This window comes from Barbus barbus (assembly GCF_936440315.1).
Source record: "Barbus barbus genome assembly, chromosome: 43".
Taxonomy (NCBI): domain Eukaryota; kingdom Metazoa; phylum Chordata; class Actinopteri; order Cypriniformes; family Cyprinidae; genus Barbus; species Barbus barbus.
The window spans coordinates 19,025,202-19,043,875 of record NC_136721.1 but is presented as its reverse complement, the minus strand read 5'-3'; the positions used below and the strand labels follow the sequence as shown (position 1 = coordinate 19,043,875).

Below are 18,674 nucleotides of genomic sequence, written 5' to 3'. Positions count from 1 at the left end.
CATAAAAGCGGGAGCACTTTCTATGGTGTAAAATCTTGGGGAAATCCCCATAAAATCTTCTCTACGGAAAACTACACAATCAAACATTTTCCTGCAGGAATCCTATCCGAAGTCCAGAAACATTAACAGCGACATCCAAGATTCCAGGTGTAATGGCTCCGGTAAGTACTCCGTGTAACTGCTGTTTGTACCTGTCTTATAATATTAAAACGTTAGCTAATGTTAGCTTAGTGCATGAACTCTGTAAACCGTTAACATATAACGTTATTCCGTTTTATGTTTGTATTTACAGGTAACGTTACACTTGTTAGAAATGACACAACGTTACAGATCACAGAGAAGAAAACATTTGTTTTGAGGAGATGCAGAGCTAACGTGTTAGCATGTAAACGTTAGCTAGATGTAATTTTAGCAGTGCATGTTAACGTTGACGTAAACACAGTTATTCTATCAGGCTGTAGCGCCGTAAATTAGGATATGAAAGACGATTACTAGACAGAGATTAAAGTGAAAAAGATAATTTATTATATAAGTTTACATCTACTAGCTAGTCATGGAAGAGATAACATGTAACGTTATTAGCTAGCTACATACGATTACATCAACTACAGACAACCTAACGTTACTAGCTAGGCATGGAAGAGATAACATGTATTAAATAGGTTTACATCAACACATTCGAAACAGCAACAGCAGATATCCTAATAGCTAGTCATGGAAGAGATACCATGTATCAAATAACATTACATTACAATATTTATCCTAAATGTTATACATTTTATTATCAAACAACAGCAAAGTAATTAAAACTAAAAAAATGTTTTACATTTCTCTTTCCGCTTGCTAGAAAGACGCCTTCACTGATACCTAATTTGGGAAGTTCTCACAGTCCACACAAAGACACATGTCTGTACATCGGAGCTCGCTCAATTTGCATGTGCATCTCCCTTTGACACATTGTGTTTTTTTACAGGAGCTGTACACAAGCTCCAAAATGCCGACAGGGGCTGGGGGAAGTGTCATCCAGTCAATCGTAAAGAAGTCTCCCTCAATCTTCCCATGGGCCATTGGTGGGGGAACATCAGGCTGACTCTTCAGGGACCTTCTGTATATGGCTGCCTGGTAGTTTGCCCGCTGGGTGTGGTTATGCAAGGCAAGGGCTGTTTGGTGGTAGACTGTGTGTGTAAATCCTCATTTATTAGACCGTGGCGTGAACCAATAATTTACTACACTGTTTACAACTCTGCTAATCTGTTTCCCCAGGTAATCCCAGATCCTCAGCCCTGCTGTGAGACATCTTTTTGACCTGATCTAAGACCTGACACATCAATTCTGCTGAAACAATGAAAATGCCCTTTGTTTTTCACGGTTCATCATAAAACTCTTTTAATGTTTTGCTCATGTGATTTGTGGAGCACATTTTCAGTTGCTATATCGTTAGCCTCATAGCATAATTGCCTACGTCCTATTTAAAATAAATGACTTATAGGCAATTATGCTATGAGGCTAATGATATGTTGAAAAATGTGTCCACTAGATGTCACTGTGTCTATAGTAGACTTTTATAAGAATAAATATATAATAATTAACTTAATATATATGTTATTACATTACATAATTATATCTGTATTATTTTTCACTATTTCTGAGATGTAAATATCAATAATTTGTTTGGGGTTAAAAGGGATTCTAAGCATTTACACCATGATTTATCCAAACGTATGAGGTCAAACAACTACACTTAGGCTAACCACTAACTTATAAAGCTGCTTTACAAACCTTCAGCTTCCTGTACTGTCTTTTCTTTCTTCTTGCTGGCTCTCTCAATATTTCTTTTGTTAGCATACTGCATGTAGCATTCTCTATGGTAGCCAACATGAATTGGCACATCTGGAATGTTGCCTTCTGTGATTTTATATTTTTCCACAGCTTTTTGGGCGATTTGGCTTTCTTTTGTATTTAAATTCACCCACTCTAAAGAACATTGTACAAACTTGATCCAACTTGTTACTGAAAAGGGTATGATGTTTGTTGATGTACAACTAGTAACATGCACACAACACTCCATATCCAAAATAAATCGTGTCAAATTTATGTTAGATATATAAATACAACGTTAGGCCTACAACATAAAATTATCGATATGTCACTCCCGCCCATTTCGGGGTCCTAGTTTGGCCGTCTGCGATTGGTTAGTATTTTTAACGACGTTAAAAACTCCAATCCGATTGGTTCAGCTACTAGAGCTGTCCCGCGATTTGCCCAAGAAGATTGACAATCAAAACATACGTTTGTGAAAATATATGATCAAACCAGAATTGCCAACAAATTTTATTTGACTACATATAATTACTTAATTATATAATCTTATATAATTAAAACATATAATTACTTAATCGTACATAAAAGAAGCGTATACTCTATCGATCAACAACACGAAAAACGCGTTCGGCCCACCGTCTATTACGACCTGTACTGACAAAAATTCCTGCCTGGTGTACTCTCTCATCCTTGCTGTCTCCCAGCATCATGGCCTGGCGTGTCTTTGTTGCTTTATACTTCTCAAGTACCGATGTAACTGGCAGCTGCAGCTTGCTACCTTTGCTGTATAGGCCGATGGAGCAGAAACTTCTTGGGACACCCAGCCACCTCCTTAAATAGGCGTTAATCCTCCTCTGCAATTTCTCGACGGAAGAGACGGGTACCTCATAAACAAGCAGAGGCCAGAGCAGTCTAGGAAGTACCCCATGTGGGTAACCCCAGGCTTTGTATTTGCCAGGTAGGCCACACTTCTCTAAGGATGTCATCCAGGTATCTACTTGGATAATCATCTCCCTCACACTCTGTTTATCATAGAGAGCTGCCCTATACCACTTCCCCAAGCTCTTCACTGGTCTCTCTAGGACTGTTGGGATGATGGTGTCTTTGATCCTGAAGGTCCTGAATGTGCCCCTTCCTCAATACCAGGCTTCTGGACCTTTCAGTATTAAACTCCATTCTTGCCCAATCTGTGAGCTCCACCAAATCCTTCAAAATCCATCTTCCTTCAGGTACTGATTTTGCTGTGATGGTGAGGTCATCCATAAATGCTCTTATAGGTACCTGCTGGATGACACTGGAACACTGCACCCCATTGCAACTTCTCTGCTGACTTAACGAGAAGGTTCATTGCTGCCGAAAACAAGATCACTGAAATCGTGCAGCCAGTAACAATGCCCACCTCTAGCCTCTGCCATTCGGTGGTAAAATCTCCACAGGTGAAGCGCATATAGAAGTTGTCATAATAACACTGCAAGAGCTTCTGGAAACGCTCTGGAACATGGTAGGTTTTCAATGTCAACTCCACCAGCTTATGGGGTATCGTCCCATACGCATTCGTTAAGTCCAGCCACAGAACTGCCAGTCTTGCAATCTTAGTGATTATGCTGGTGTGCTCAAGGCAGCCCGCTACCCCCGGAATTCCCCCCTTTTGGACAGACGTACCAATGTATCCGTTGTTCATCATAAAGGATCTCAGCCTCTTCGCCAGAATCCCAAGAAAAATCTTGCCTTCGACATTGAGGAGTGAGATGGTGGAGAATTGCTTGATCCCTGTAGAATTTTCTTCCTTAGGGATGAAGCATTCCTCAGCGACCAGCCAACTGTCAGCGAGGAAGTCCTTCTTCCATGCCACTCTCAGTAGCTTCCAAAGTTGTCTTCTGAGCCTTATATGGAATGCCATTCGGCCCTGGAGCTGATTTTGCTCTGGCCTTCCTGAGAAAAGTGTTAATCTCCTGCCAGCTCGGTTCCTCAGCTCTAAAGGGAATAGTTGGCTCTGTTGGTTTAATGAGTTTCTCCATCTCCTCCAGACTATCCTCCCTTCTGGGTCGCTATGGACCTCACGAAGGTGCTCCTCCACCACCTCCTTTGTTGATTTTAGCTGCCCTGATTTTACATCGCCAAGACGTTTTGACAGATATTTGAACGGATTCTTGGTGAAATATGTCCGCCTATTCATTCGTCGCGTTCTGTCCCTACGGTGACATTCACCTCTTCGCAAGGTCTTAATGCACTCCCTCAAATTGTCACGAATTTCCGTGAGTGCTGGTCTTTCATCTGCTGTTGCTTAACGAAATGCCTTCCTCAGTCTCCGCAGATCTGTTTCCCTTTGGCTGGGTGTGTGTTTCAGCCTTCGGCTCTTTCTTTCCAAAGCGATCCGCACCTATGCTCCAAATAATGGAAGCCATAGCCTTGAGCTTCTTCCCCACATCTCCTGCCAAGGCTGTTTCCAGTACCTCGTCCACATCATGATCAAACCTCTCCCACTCCTTCCTTGCCACTGCACCAGGCCAAATCGCTGGTTCCTTTCAGACCACTCTTGCACATGTATCCTGTCCAGTTTGTCTAATGTCCTGTGTACCCTCCACTGTCTGGTGCTTTGTATCCTTCGATACATCGATGATGTTGTCCTTGCTCCCATCTTTATCATGTGCCTTAAGATTCTGGGGACTGTGGTTTGCCTCCTGCCCCGACCTCTCCTCCGTCTCACCAGGTTTCCCTGTACGTTATACATTATGTTCAGGTTGCAAACACTTTGTTAATTATATAATAAATAAAAAGAAAAGGAATCGATGGAATAGAAAAAGAATAGAGAAGCAAGTGTTAGTGGGGTATTTTTTTTTTTGTAACAAGGATGAAATGGCAAAAATACTGCAAGACCAGCATTGGTCAACCTCCTTCACCAGAAAGAACATGTTGGTCAATCGACAGTAGCATTTCTAAGAAGTCATGCTGGGATCAGCTGATATTTTCAGTAGGTGTGTGATTCAATGCTCGGCCTGTAGTTTAAAGCAAGAGTAAAAAATAAAAATGTGATTAAGGTTCTGAAAAAACAAACAAACACTTTTTAATACTAATAACATGAATTGAGAATGTTTAATCTGTTTTCTTGTCTTTAAGTCATCACGTTTATTTACAGTTTTATACAGATTGTTTCATGGCAGCTTCACATAAACAAGAAAATACCCGAAGGCCTATTAATGTTATAAAATTCTTCAATTATGAAACCGTTCTTAAAAGCTCATTCATATGTTTTCCGATGACTGACTTATAAGCAGCCAAAAAAAAACACCCAATGCATGCCCAACAGTGATATCACATTGTTTTTAACTAATATTTATGACTGTTGAGGATATTTCTACTTTTTTTTTTTCTTGGTAGACATTAAACATTAAGGTTTGCAACAGCCACTTTTTACTTCTCTATTTAAATAAAAGCACAGACAGCAACGAGGAGAGGATGAACGTATGAGCGTGAGGCAAAGAGTTTCGTAAATACTCACTTCCTCCTCCTGTAGTATTTTAATGCCCTCAGCACAGAGCTCAGAAACCACAACCTCAAGACAACAGACACTGATACATGCACTGATACATACAGAATCAAAAAGCTAATGCCACGTTTCTCACTCGTTCTGCTCTTTTAGCCACAGTTTGTAGTAAAATCATTGATTAGCTGGTTTAAAGGACATTAAATGCCCTGCCAGGTAGTAAACATCAAGCAGCTCTTTATTAGAAGGTATGCTGCATTGAAAGGGACCTGGACCTGTTAATGAGGAAATGTGAAATGTGTCAAGCTAGATGCTTTAATGATCAAGGGGCGATGCAAAATGGGAGGGGAAGAAATGAAAGGGAGGAAGAACATAGAACATTAAGTTAGAGTGAGTTTAACAGGAAGCCCTTGTTTCCTACAAGACTGAGTCATTTTGCAAATCTTTCCATCATTAAATGACAGGACAGGCCTCCACCTATCCTCCACATCACAATTTTTTCTTGAGAGACTCGACAGCTGCAGTCTACCCCACAAGACACGTTTCCCAAAGACCCAGGTAAGAATTCTGCCATACCTTGATCTTTTAATGTACTTCTGTGTAGATCTTCTGCATTTGTCTTTTATGTTCTCATTTCTTTTACATTCCTGATGTACAAAGCACCATCTCAGCAGAAATTCAGTGGCAGAGCTAGAGCTTTATGCATGGGGTGGCCAAGGCTAATTCAGGGGGTCCATAGACCATCAAATCAGTGTATAACTTCAACCTGACTTAAAAAATATGAATAAATTCTATGATTACTGATTAATTCACATTATCCTTTAGTTAAACCGTAACTTCAAATGTTAGTCTATTGAAGTCTACTGGTTAGTCTTATTTTTCTTATTTCTATCATCTCATTAACCAGTGGTTTGGAGAGAAGGTCTAATATTAGATCGAAGTTCAGTGGTTTGAAGAAAACATCTAACATTACCTTGTAGGCTTCAGTGAATTTTGTAAATGTTGTTCAGGAAACCTAAAATTTCAACTTACTTCAAACAGGGCTGCCAACTTGTGAGTTCAACCTGGAGTGAGAATTATTCAGGAATAATTAACAAGCTTGCGATTAAGTACTTTTTTTTTTTATAAATTTTTCTAAATTAAACTATACAGGGAACCCCATAGGCCTATTGTTCATATACATTTTTTATAATAACATTATAGGCCCTATCTATCTACATTTGATTAATTATAATAAAAAGGGCATAAATGAGTAAATAAATAATATTTGTTTTTTTGATAAATTCTCTCTAGTGTACATTTTCTCGGTAGTTTATGGACACGGTTTATGGAATGGATTTTCTGCAGTTATGAGACAGTGTTCTAGTTGCTGTCTTTCCGTGGTCAAACATTAATTGGACGATTACCCTATTTTCAGTAAGTCATAGTGTATCTTTCAGCGTGGATTGGATGTTCATTCAATGTTTAGCTATTTCATGCTAATTATAGAATGCTTAATGCACTCCTGCTTCGCTTGCCTTGAACTGAGGCAAAGAGAGAGCGAAACCCTGGAATCAGTACAGACAGAGACCCCTGGTCTTCCAATACCAGTGCTATGAGGAAGGATGCTACGGTAGGCCTAGCAGAGACAGGCAAGAGTGTGGTAGAGGTAGGAAAAACCCAACAGACAGACAGTAACAACAACAAACTGTAGAGAATGACAGTAACAGCCTGAAAATGGTCTCATGAAAATGCATATAAACAGTACGCCAAATAAAAACAAAAACTTGTGGTATTGATACGCAAAAATGGACTTTGGCGTACATATGATTCAAACTTTTTTGGCGTGCATATAAAGCAGTTTTCACGTGCATACGATACGAAATTTGTTGGCGTACATATGATATGCATCTACCCCGCAACCCTAATCCTACCCATTGCGTAGCATATACACGCCAAAGTGCATTTTTGTGTATCAGTACAACGAGTTTTCATTTCATGAGATCGGGTAGTAACAGCAGACAAATGGCATAAACAGACAGCACACAGACTCTACAACATCCTCAGATTTTGTGTAAATTTGTTATAAACGTGTGCTCTTTAAAAAGTAGTAAGCATTGTTTGCCAGACACATACATTAAATGTTTAAAAATCTGTTACATATACAGTACTGCTTATATTATTTCACCATCTGGTGTGGTAATGAGGGCCAGGGCTGAATTTTTGTTCCAGTCTGCCCCTGCTATTTTACTGGAAAAAAAAATCATTATTAAATGTAAAAAAAAATCTAAACCGTAGTTATTATTAACTAGGGTAAACATACCTATTAAGCTCACCAAAATCTACATTGAGACATTTGTAGTGCACAAGTTATTGGTTTCAGTACAAAACGTTATGTTAAAATATAATATTAATCTCTCACAAAAATATTTAATTTTATGTTAAATGACAAAAGCATTTCAATTAAAATATACATCATTAAACTCAAAAAGTCTGGCTGTGCGTAATGGGTACATTTCTGTACCCTTTAAGCACACCCATGTTCCCATTAAGCTCACATCATGTTTTATTAAAGATTCTTGTTTATTTTAAAGAACATTTTTAAAGAATAAAAAACAAAATATTTGAAGGTACAAAGTCAATCAAAAAAACAGAACACTAAAATCAAGCAACAAGGATTTCAAGTCGATCAGTTATATATTCATAGTGAAGTGTCATCTAAGCACACTGAAACATCTAGACTAGGTTCAACTAAGCAGCACATTTAAAAATCAAATAAAACAAAACAATAAAATATTTAATTCATGGGGATGAACACAGAAACTAGCCTCATTATGAAACCTATTTTTAAATTAATGTCAACTTATGGCTGGAATACACTACATGATGTTTGCACCGATTTTCCACAGATTTACAGTCTGGAGAAGTTGAGATCAAAGATCAGAGCCAGTCTGCAGATTTGAGTTGACAGAATCCATAGAAAACCGATTAACTTAACTTAAAGTGACAACCATCAGTTAATATTTAAAGTCTGTTTATGAAGTATTTACATGTGGAAGAGCTTAAAGAGAGCACACTGAGCTTAAATGGAGCAGCAACAATTTGTAATAAATTTCATGTAATAATTATTAAAATGACAGGATTTTGCTAAATAAATAGTTTAGGTCATGTATTAAGTTCATACATATTTTAATATGAACAACTAGTATTAACAATATCTATGAAATTATACTTAAGCAGTGTGATTTTCATAGTAGTGCACCCTTTAAGCTCACCTTAAAATAATATGAAATCTTTAAAAATTACAGCAGTATAAAACCACAGACCAGCAATAAACTGTCAATTTACAATAGTATGGATATAAAAACACAAGCCAGTAATGCCTGTGAAGTAATATGTTAGCATAGCACACAATCTTATACAGCCAGTCAGCTAACTGTGTTCTGTAGCATCTGCGCTGTGTTGTCTTTTGGATCTAACTATAATTATATCACACATCCATGTTCCAGGTGATAATATGCAAAATTCTGAACATTAATCTCTTAATTTAACAATAAATAGTGAAACTTACCCAATATAAAGGCTTAAACATAAAAAAAAACGCACATTTAAGGGGCTCCTCTTTTGGTGAAAGTTTTTAGACCGCTTTCAAAATGGCCGCCAGACAGAGTGAACACATGGAGACCCATATCTTAGTGTGCAATGATCTGATTGACTTATAGGAGGTATATAGTAACAAACACATCAATTGGTTAAGATATCAAGTAGGATAATAAATTATTTTCAAAATATCAAAAATGGAAGTGTGCTGAATAGGTACATTTACCCTAAAACTACATTTTTGTTAATAAAATAAAATAAATGAAAGATCTAGAAGTAGAACTAAAACTGAAATAAATATAAATTCAAACTAAACGGAAATATAAAAAACAAACTTGTCAATAAAAATGACAAAAGCACAAACTACTGAAACTTAAATGAAAACTGAATATTAGAATAAAAGCAAATAACAGTGATTCAAAAGTACCTTTTGTTCAGTTTTGTGTAGAAAAAGTTATTCTCTACTTTTTTTTTGCACAGATGCCACATTAGGCATTTAGCAAAGAAAAAAGGAGAACGAAAATGTGTTACTTCCTGAAGTGCTAAGGTTCTGCTTGAGTGAAGAGACACTCCCTCTACTGGTCACTTCACTTGTCATCCACAGGAAGGAAGAAAATGACATGGATACTGACTTTGACAAAACCACAAATTGTAGGCTAAGATCTTGCATGACAAATGACCAAAATATAACAAAACAATAAACTAACGCCCAATTCTGCTATTTCCACAGCACACATATGGGCTCCAGCTTAAGATGTATAGCAAAATGGAAGAAAAAACATCTGCAACCCCCAAAGACTCTCCTTGTTTTTTTCCTGACCATCAGCATTATCTACAGCTGGTTGCTGGTGGTTGATAAACAACAGCAACATCTCAATGGGCGCAATGCGTCACTCCCAAACAGTATCACGATCCTGTTGTGGCACTGGCCGTACGGCACCCAGTACAGCCTTGCGGGGGACGTTTGTCTGAGGGACTACAGCATCTCTGGATGTGTGCTAGGGGACAATCGCACTATCTATGAGAGCGCCGATCTAGTGGTTTTTCATCACTTTGAGCTAAGGATGCATAAGCAGCACCTTCCAATGAATCTCCATCGGCCCGCCAAACAGTGGTGGGTATGGCTTTCTTTAGAAGCGCCACAAAGCAACGGCAACTTGTTGCCATACAACACCCTTTTCAACCTCACCATGTCATATCACCCACAAGCTGACATCACTGTGCCCTACGGGAAACTGTTACAGAGGAGGAAACTAGATTTAGACTTTGTTATACCAAAAAACAAGAGTTATGAAGCCTGTTGGGTGGTTAGCAACTACAAAAAACAGCACAAAAGGAGCGCTGTGTTCCAAGAGCTAAAGAACCACCTCAAAGTGCAACTGTATGGCCTTGCCGCCAAAAAACCTCTACCGAAGGAGGCGCTGCTTCCAACGATTTCACGCTGTTATTTCTACCTGGCCTTTGAAAACACAGTCTCTCCACACTATATCACTGAGAAGCTCTGGAGAAACGCTTTCCAGGCTGGGACCGTGCCTGTGGTGCTAGGACCGCCACGCAAAGACTATGAAGCCGTGGTGCCTCCGAATTCCTTCATCCATGTGGATGATTTTAAATCTTTTAAGGCCCTGGCTGAGTATTTGAGAGGCCTAACTAAAGATCCTGAAAGGTATAATGCATATTTTACCTGGAGACAAGACTATACAGTCAAATTATACACAGACTGGAGAGAGAGACTGTGCAATATCTGTCCCATATACGGACAATTTCCAACTCGAAAGGTTTATGAGGATTTGAGTGTGTGGACAAAATGGTAACTTAACAGGCAGCTGACATTTTAACCGTCCGTTCACACAGAACTTTTTTTTTTGCATTAAAATAACCCCCCTCAAGATTCATGGCAGACATACAGTCTTCAAACTTATATTCTAAACATTTAATTTCTTTAGAACTTGAGTGATGCGTTCTTAAAACGCTCTCTCATTCGGCGGATGCTGCAAAAGATGCAAGACACGAGTGTAGCATTCAAAGATGTTTATCTAGAGCGTGTGTACACAAAAAAAAATATTGAAAGCAACACAATAGAATGCAAAAAAATAATAATGAAGATGCATGGTAGTGGAATGAAAAAAATAAATACAAGGTCCTATGAATATGCAGGGTTTTTTTAACTTATATTATCTTGACAGCTACATTTTTGGAACACCGTGTTGTGCCTGAAATGCTGCAAAAGATGCGAGATGCATACACAAAGGTCAAAGATGTCCATGTAGTGCACGTTTACATAGAACTACAACCGAAAAACAGCATAATGGAAAGCAAAAAATGCACACAAAAAAGCAATAGGGTAGTGAGATGAAAAAATCTTGCGTTTTTCAAATGTTATCTCGTGCAAAATGTGAATGCAAATACAGCCGTATAGCATGCGTAACATAGAAAAACTGCAGCGGAATGCAAAAACATGAGTCACAAGATGTGGACTGTGAAATGGAAAAAAACTGAAAGGTCAAAAGACCATTTTTAGAAAGCAGCGTAGTAGAATGCAAAAACCTGTTCTAAGTGAGTAGCCCCTAAGGGTCCATTCACAGAGAATGATTTTAAGTTTAAAAACAGGAACATGCTGAACAGTGGAAAAAGTATGTGCTGATAAAATATATGCTTTTTTAAAAATTTAACTTAACTTATGGTACATTTTTAGTCGTGTGAAATGCTGAATAAAAAACAAGCGCAATGGCCAAATGCACCCATCTAGTGCATGTTTCAATGGGAAAGCAGTGCAATGGAATGCAAATACATGTTATGCGAATTGTCCATAAGCACTTTACAGGTTACATGATCCAGTACTTATTTCAATTCATCCGTCAATACCACCGAGCATTGGTGTGCATCTGTGCAAGTATAAAAAAACTGTTCTGCTGGGGCCATGGTGCCAAACAGAAACCACAATGTGCAAACCTTGCTTCCGCTCCTGTCAACATGCTTATATATATCTCTCTCTCCTGTGTACAAGGATTCATGAAGGATGAAGCAAACCAGCAAACTTTTAAAATGCTTTTTTAAAAACTGGCGGGTCATAGATTTGTTGTTTTGGGGAGGGGGGGGGGGGGGGGGCGCTGTATGCTAAATGCAAATAAAACGCAGTGCCCAAATAAAACTGTTTTTTTTTCCTTTGCAGTGAATAAGTTTAGACTGAACTGATAAAACACGTTGAGCAAAGTTTTAAAACAAAAACTTCAACAGTTTAAAAAAAAAAAAAAAAAACGAAACAAGAAATGACTGTCAATAGAAATGTTTTAATTGGTACCCAATGATATTGTATGTGTTGAGCAGAGTTGCAATAAATTATCAAATATGGCTTTCGTTTACATTGCATAGGGATGAGCATGCATGATAAACACACCAAAAAGACAAGGCACATGACCTCCACAGAGAGGCTTTCAAACTGGCAGCAAATTTCATCCAATCACCCTGACAAAAAGAGATTACACCTAGAATTATTTTCAATTGGAGATGGGATAGTGTAAGCATTTAGAGCAAAAGAACAATGACTGATGTCCTTTGCAAACTATGTAAAAAGGTCTCCTCCAAATTGTAGTAAAAAAAACCATCTCTTTAAAAATCAAGTAATTAAGCTCATGAAGTATTGAATTTGCTGCCAATTCACACAGAAAGTTGGATAAAAACTAAGGTATGGAGACAAATATGGAGATATACTTTGGGAATCATCGTATTGAAGGATAAGACAAACATATGTACATTCAAAATTAATACAAGCAAAATGTAATAAAAACAACTATTTAAAAAAAAAAAAAAAAAAAAAAAAAAAACCACATCTGAACCTATGACTTCATGTGCAAACGCATTAGTTGAACAAGGCACCCATTATACAATGATCCATCAGGCTGCTAGTGTGCATGGTCAAGTCTAAACCAGACACTATATAATCAGAGCGCCCCAAGGCACATATGGAAAGAACCAAATAAACACATGCAATGTTTACATAAAAAGACCGATTTGATCCATAGCTTGGCTTGGAGATTTCTATAAAATTTAGCTGGTGAGGTGACCCACCAGTCCAGGGTGCAGGGTGTTTTTGAAGACCTCCGGTCGGTGGAGGGATGGCATGTATAGGGCAGGGGCTCCTCCGGGATGGGCTGGGCCAGGATAGCCTTGCCCTGGGAGGGCTGTGCCACCCATGTGAGGCAGAGGTGGTGGACTCTGCTCGTAATACTGTGCTTCAGCGCATTCGTCATCAAAGGGCAACGCTAGACGTTTTCCCTTTTGTCTACGGTTGCAGAACCACACACGTACTACCTAAAGAAAATACGACACAGTTTAGGTCAAATTGGTTCTAGAAGCTCTAAATCTGGATCTAAAGACTTTGAGGCATGCTTACGTCTCTCTCCAGGCCTAGGTCATCAGATATGTGCGTGATCTCCAGAGTGTTGGGTTTGGGGCACTTCACAAAGTACGACTCCAGAGCAGAACGGACTGTGCCTTCCAAACTGGTCCTCCGCTTTCTTTTTCTTGTGTCGACGAACACACGTTCAATTTTGTACATCTGGAAGATATCCAAGAAATAAAAATGGGTGATGAAACTAATTTGTTCTACATGTTTGAAAGAAGAGATTTAAAATAAACTAAATGTGCCATTATGCAAGCATTTCTGGAACATTTTTTACGCTTACTAGTCAATCACTGAAGTGAATGGTCAAATATGTATTATATATAACGAACACAGCAAAAACAAGTTTTGCAGGTCATCTTATAGTTTGATATTTCAAAATAGTACTACAACAATACTGTAATGTTAACCCTGCCAGGTTTAAATGTATGAAAATTATTAACAGTTGAAAACTATTCATTAGTATCAAATGTAATCAGTTACATTAATGAAGTAATTGAAATTACACTAATTACATTTTAAATGAGGTCATTTGTAATATGTAACCTATTATATTTGCAAAGTAACCTTCTCAACACTTAGGAAGGGTGAAATGGTGTAATTAGCACACACCTGAAAAGCCTAAAACAGCTCACTGTATACCTACAGTATATGGTTTACACTGATAAGCTTTTCAATTTTCAACTCTCACATACTAAAAGGCCACACTAGCATTCTGTTCCAAACAGTCACCGCGTGTCCAAGTAAACAGGTGACTGAAGTAAAATATTAAGTTCAACGACAGGGGTCGCCTTTTTGAGCGCCCTCTACAGTAATGTAGTGCACTTACATCCTGAGGGTTTTCGGAATTCTCTGCCTCATTCAACCACCTCTGGAGCAGCGGCTTCAGTTTGCACATATTCTTGAAACTAAGTTGGAGAGCCTCAAAGCGGCAGATAGTCGTCTGACTGAACATTTTGCCTAGACACAAAAACGTTTAAACAGTTAGCTTGAAATGGTTTCGTCATACGTAAGTTTTTATAATGGTTAGATACCTCAAACTCACCATAGAGGTTTCCCAGCGCGAGCCCCACGTCTGCCTGCGTGAAGCCCAGAGTGATGCGCTTGTGTTTGAGCTCTTTGGCAAACTGCTCCAAGTCTTCTGTAGTCAGATTCTCCTAAAAAAAAAAAAAAAAAAAAAAGTTAAATTATACCCACAAAAAACAAAAAGGGATATCTAAATTAACATTTCATTTAGGTCAAAATCCTCACCTCCTCCTCAGAGTCACTGCACCCTCCACTGGAGGAGCCGCTGCTCCTGGCTGCGCTTTGCGCCAGACCCGAAGGGATGTTTTGCGCGGAGCCTCCGTTGAAAAAACCCGCGCTTCCGTACCCATTTCCGGGTGGAGATGGAGACAGCGATGGAGATGATGCGGACGGAGTCGGGGGAGCTTGAGAAATATTTGCGGGGGCCGTAATATGAGGCAGTCCAGGCCAAAAAGAGGGGTTCCAGGGTGTGTAGTAATTCACCCCGGTGGGTACGGATGATGTCCCGGGTGTGAGATTATATTGTGACATCGGCTTGTTTTCTTCATTGGTGTAGTCATCAACATCCTTTTCGGTTTTTACCTCAGCTGGAGTCTTGATTTGTTCCCTTGTTTCAGCGATAGGGGGGCTGATGTTCGCCGGCTGGGCGGCTGTCGTCGCTCCCGCGATCTGCCCGGTGAACTCGGGTGCAGCAAACGGGTACCAGTGTTTGGGTTGCGCAAAATCATTACCTTGCAAATCGTTCGTTTTAAAATCGCCTGAAAACGGGAAGAAGGTTTGGTGTGTCGCAGGGCTAATTCCGTTGAAATGGGCTTTGTTGAAAAGCAGACTTGGATCCTGAAGCATGCCGTGCGCGAACTGCAAAGACGCACCGCCAAGCCCATCTAGGCCCGGCGCTTGAGGATACATGGCCCTGTTGACCTCGTAGGGTCTGCAGTCCGCTCCCGTCGGGCTCTGTGGTCTCTCCGTCATCTTCGCACAAAAAAGTTCTGTAGATTAAGCGAGAAAGCGTTAAGGTTGTTGGTTTGATAGTCAATAAACGACGATCAGAAGCTCCATGCCAGGATGTTCTTATACAAATACCAGACTTTGTAAACAAAAGTAGATTTCGAAGCCTCAAACTGTGCGTCCCAAAATCAGCTTGTGTGGAAATGTGCGCAGTCCTGTGATGGCCATCAACTAGGCCTTCAGTACGGTCTAGAAACTCACCACCTCTTCCCAATCTCAATTCTGATCCTGTCCCACACCGGGTTTCCTAATCAATCGGAGTTGGAGGCTGGTGTTTTGACCATCTCCTCTCCTATTGGTCACCTGAGACAATAGGCCACAGCTGACGGTGAATTTGTGAATGAACTTGGTTTTCTCATTGTGTGAGGACGTTCCAAAAGTACACAAATCATGCATTTAATCTTAATAAAAATTTAACTTAAGTAAAACTTTAGGAAATTCATAAAATGAAATGCATAATAGGCTAATCCATCTTTCTCTAATGCATGCCGAGTATTTACAATGCAAATAAAACTGTATCCAGGTGTGTTTTATATTCATGCCACATTAAGTAAACTTTGTTTCAGTAATATGCACTTAATGAGCTTTCTTGATATTGAAATTCTCGACAGCCGAGAAAATCCATTTTGTTGCGCACGAATCGAACAGCTAGTTTTAAGAGGTATTGTATTGGCCTAACTTCGTTTATCAGATTTCATTAAGAAAAGTATTTTTAATTTAATAAAACGCAAACAAAATGCATCATACAACTGTATAATCGGCAAAACTGCATTCACGTGTATTTTCGCTGTTCTATTTGGCCAAGAGCGACAAATAAAAGGTGAAATGTTTGTCTGTTGGATTACAAGCGTCGCATCTCCCACCTTCACGCTGCTTGTTGAATCACTGATAGGAGCCGTGCATACACGCAAGAGTAGTTTGAAAATAAAGACAACAATGGCCTTGATGTGGAATGACCTATTATTTTAGTTCACTATTTTTTTTACATGTTTAACAAAAACTACTTTCAAAGAAACGTTATTTAGGCTATACGAAGAAAATAAATAAAGTTAGCCTAGCAAAATCGCATAATTAAGACAGCAGACAATGAATGATAATGATAATGGAGGCCTATACCTATATATATATATAAAAAGTTGTCTTGGATCATGGTGTGAAATCCTAAATTAGCGTGTCTTTTTATGATCTGATAGCCTACTCAAAATGCAAAAGTGTGCTGCCATATCACTCACCCCTCCCCTAAAATTAAACATAAATAGCCTACCAAATAAATTAAAAACGCATTGTATAGCTTAAAGTAACCCAGATAAAAGATAATCTCATCTAAATAGAATTTATCTGATTTTATTATATTTATTAGCTAATTTATTCTAGGTGCACTGTAAAAATCCATAGTCTAGCTACTTCATCTTTAAGAAATTTAGTTGCTGTCTTTTTAAAAAGTATTTTTTTTTTTATAGCTTATATTTAACAGCCCTGAAAAATATCGTTGAATCTGGTATAGCCTAATTTAAAAAAAATAAAAGGTTGAAATTTGTTTGAAAATTATTTTGGCGACTTAAAATCGCCTGATATAAAATAACATAGCCTAGGCTATTTACATTATATAGGACTAAGAAGTAGCGTAGCCCTTTTGTCTCATTATACATTGTTTACAGTTTGGAAGAGCTCTGCAGACTCATCGATACAGCTGTGCACCCCCGACCGAGCCGATCGGTGCCGATTGCGGCAGGAAGACGCGCCGCAGGAAAGTGAATGGGGGAGGCATTGTGCAAGAAGGGCCCGAGGCCCCCCGTCGCTTCCAGACCCAGAGTTGCGATGGCCGGCCATTAGCTGCCTTTCAGCACTGAACAATAAGTCGCAACCCTTTGATTCCGCCCCCACCCCCTCCTCTGAAACAAACACTCCACAAAGTTTCACTGATACTCTATCCCAAACTCGCTTTCCAGCATAACTAGCACATATATGTATACTGACATGTTTATGGAACCTTCTTTTAACTATATTACTATAACCTACATTCTAAGCACGTTGAGAGAAAACGTTCTTAGAACAACATTCTCGGAACGTCCTTAAGATGTTATTTGTAGGCCTATTGAACGTTTTAAGAAACGTTTTTGTAATCTTTAATATAACAAGAACACTGAACATTTGAAAGGTCTTAGAATAGGCCCGTGCAAAAAATAAGCCTATATTTCACTAGCCTATATTTAGTCGAAAATACAATTAGGCTAGAACGGTTAATAAATGTTTTAGTTAGCTTAAAAATAATGTTAGCCTATATTTTGAGTAAAAATAAAAAGAGTAGGATGTTTAAGAAACGTTTTAGCCGCTTTTGAATACCAATCTAATCACAGACAACAAAATTGGACATTTCAATTTTATTTGGAAACAATGTTCTCGCAACATTTGTGTTTATAAAAATGTGTTTATATAGTGTGTGACTACATCTGTGGCTTAAAATGATCAAAATAACTACTATGCACGCATATATACCTCTGCAGTCTGCTTTGATTCCCATTCTAATCTGCCACCCACCCAGAGCATCACACACCATCAGTACAAGCACAGCCAACTCAAATCTAGAACAATCAACCCCCTGCCATCAAACACACTCTCTCAGACCAGGAGCTATAGGTCACAACTGAGCTGTCCATCTCTCCTGGTCACAAAGCCTATAGGAGAGGACACACAGGAGGCCTCCGGGGCCAGGCAAAGCTTTTAAAAGACATCAAACCATTGCTGCAGGCATTGTGCTGGCCCATGGACTTGGGTGGGGATTGTTATGTAAAGTGCAGACAGAGGAGGAGAAAGTGGAGAGAGATGACACAGGCCCAGTGAGGGACGGCAGAACCAGGATTAGCCTGCAAAACACTCCCAGTCAGCAAAATTATTCTTAACTTCGTTAGAATTAACTCGACTTAAAGTGGCTCTGAACGCTGATGTTCAGTAATATGGAGAACCAGCATCACCCCACCCTTGTTTACATGAAATGCATTCTGGAACATTTCAGAAGGTGGCTACATCTGCATCAGATTTAATCATATTTTTCGATATGTGGGAAGCAAATGTTGATGACAAAAGGGCGGATATGTGAGAAAGTGCAAGTTGAGATGAAATGATGACTGTGTTTGAAGATCACAATCTGAGGATTGCATATGTACAGTATTTATGTGAAGCATTCGTATAGTTTTATCTTTTATTATTTTAGTTTGTATAGGGTAAATATTTATATATAGTATACTTATAGTTAAAATCTGTCAGTAGGTTAGTTGTGTATAGGTTTATAGTGTCTGCGAGGCACGACATTTCGTTCCACTGTATGTCCCCACATGTAGCAGAATGACAATAAAG

The 18,674-nt window shown here is 38.9% G+C and overlaps 2 protein-coding genes across 3 annotated transcripts; one reads left to right on the top strand and one right to left on the bottom strand.

Moving 5' to 3' along the window:
• The first annotated feature begins 5,585 nt into the window (after positions 1 to 5,585).
• Positions 5,586 to 12,230, top strand: fut7 (fucosyltransferase 7 (alpha (1,3) fucosyltransferase)). 2 transcript variants are annotated; one of them, XM_079404807.1, is made up of 3 exons: positions 5,758 to 5,863; positions 9,365 to 9,535; positions 9,615 to 12,230. In XM_079404807.1, the coding sequence occupies exon 3, from the start codon at positions 9,622 to 9,624 to the stop codon at positions 10,696 to 10,698; it is 1,077 nt and encodes a 358-aa protein (XP_079260933.1). In that variant the 5' UTR covers positions 5,758 to 5,863; positions 9,365 to 9,535; positions 9,615 to 9,621; the 3' UTR covers positions 10,699 to 12,230. The 2 variants fall into 2 exon arrangements, with proteins under 2 accessions (XP_079260932.1, XP_079260933.1); XM_079404806.1 differs by lacking the exon at positions 9,365 to 9,535 and having other exon boundaries at positions 5,586 to 5,863.
• Positions 12,156 to 15,943, bottom strand: LOC306862146 (POU domain, class 5, transcription factor 1-like). The gene is made up of 5 exons (XM_079404805.1): positions 14,538 to 15,943; positions 14,332 to 14,443; positions 14,116 to 14,246; positions 13,278 to 13,442; positions 12,156 to 13,195 (listed from the first exon to the last, which is right to left on the bottom strand). The coding sequence occupies exons 1-5, from the start codon at positions 15,282 to 15,284 to the stop codon at positions 12,932 to 12,934; spliced, it is 1,419 nt and encodes a 472-aa protein (XP_079260931.1). The 5' UTR covers positions 15,285 to 15,943; the 3' UTR covers positions 12,156 to 12,931.
• Between the last annotated feature and the right edge of the window lie 2,731 nt (positions 15,944 to 18,674).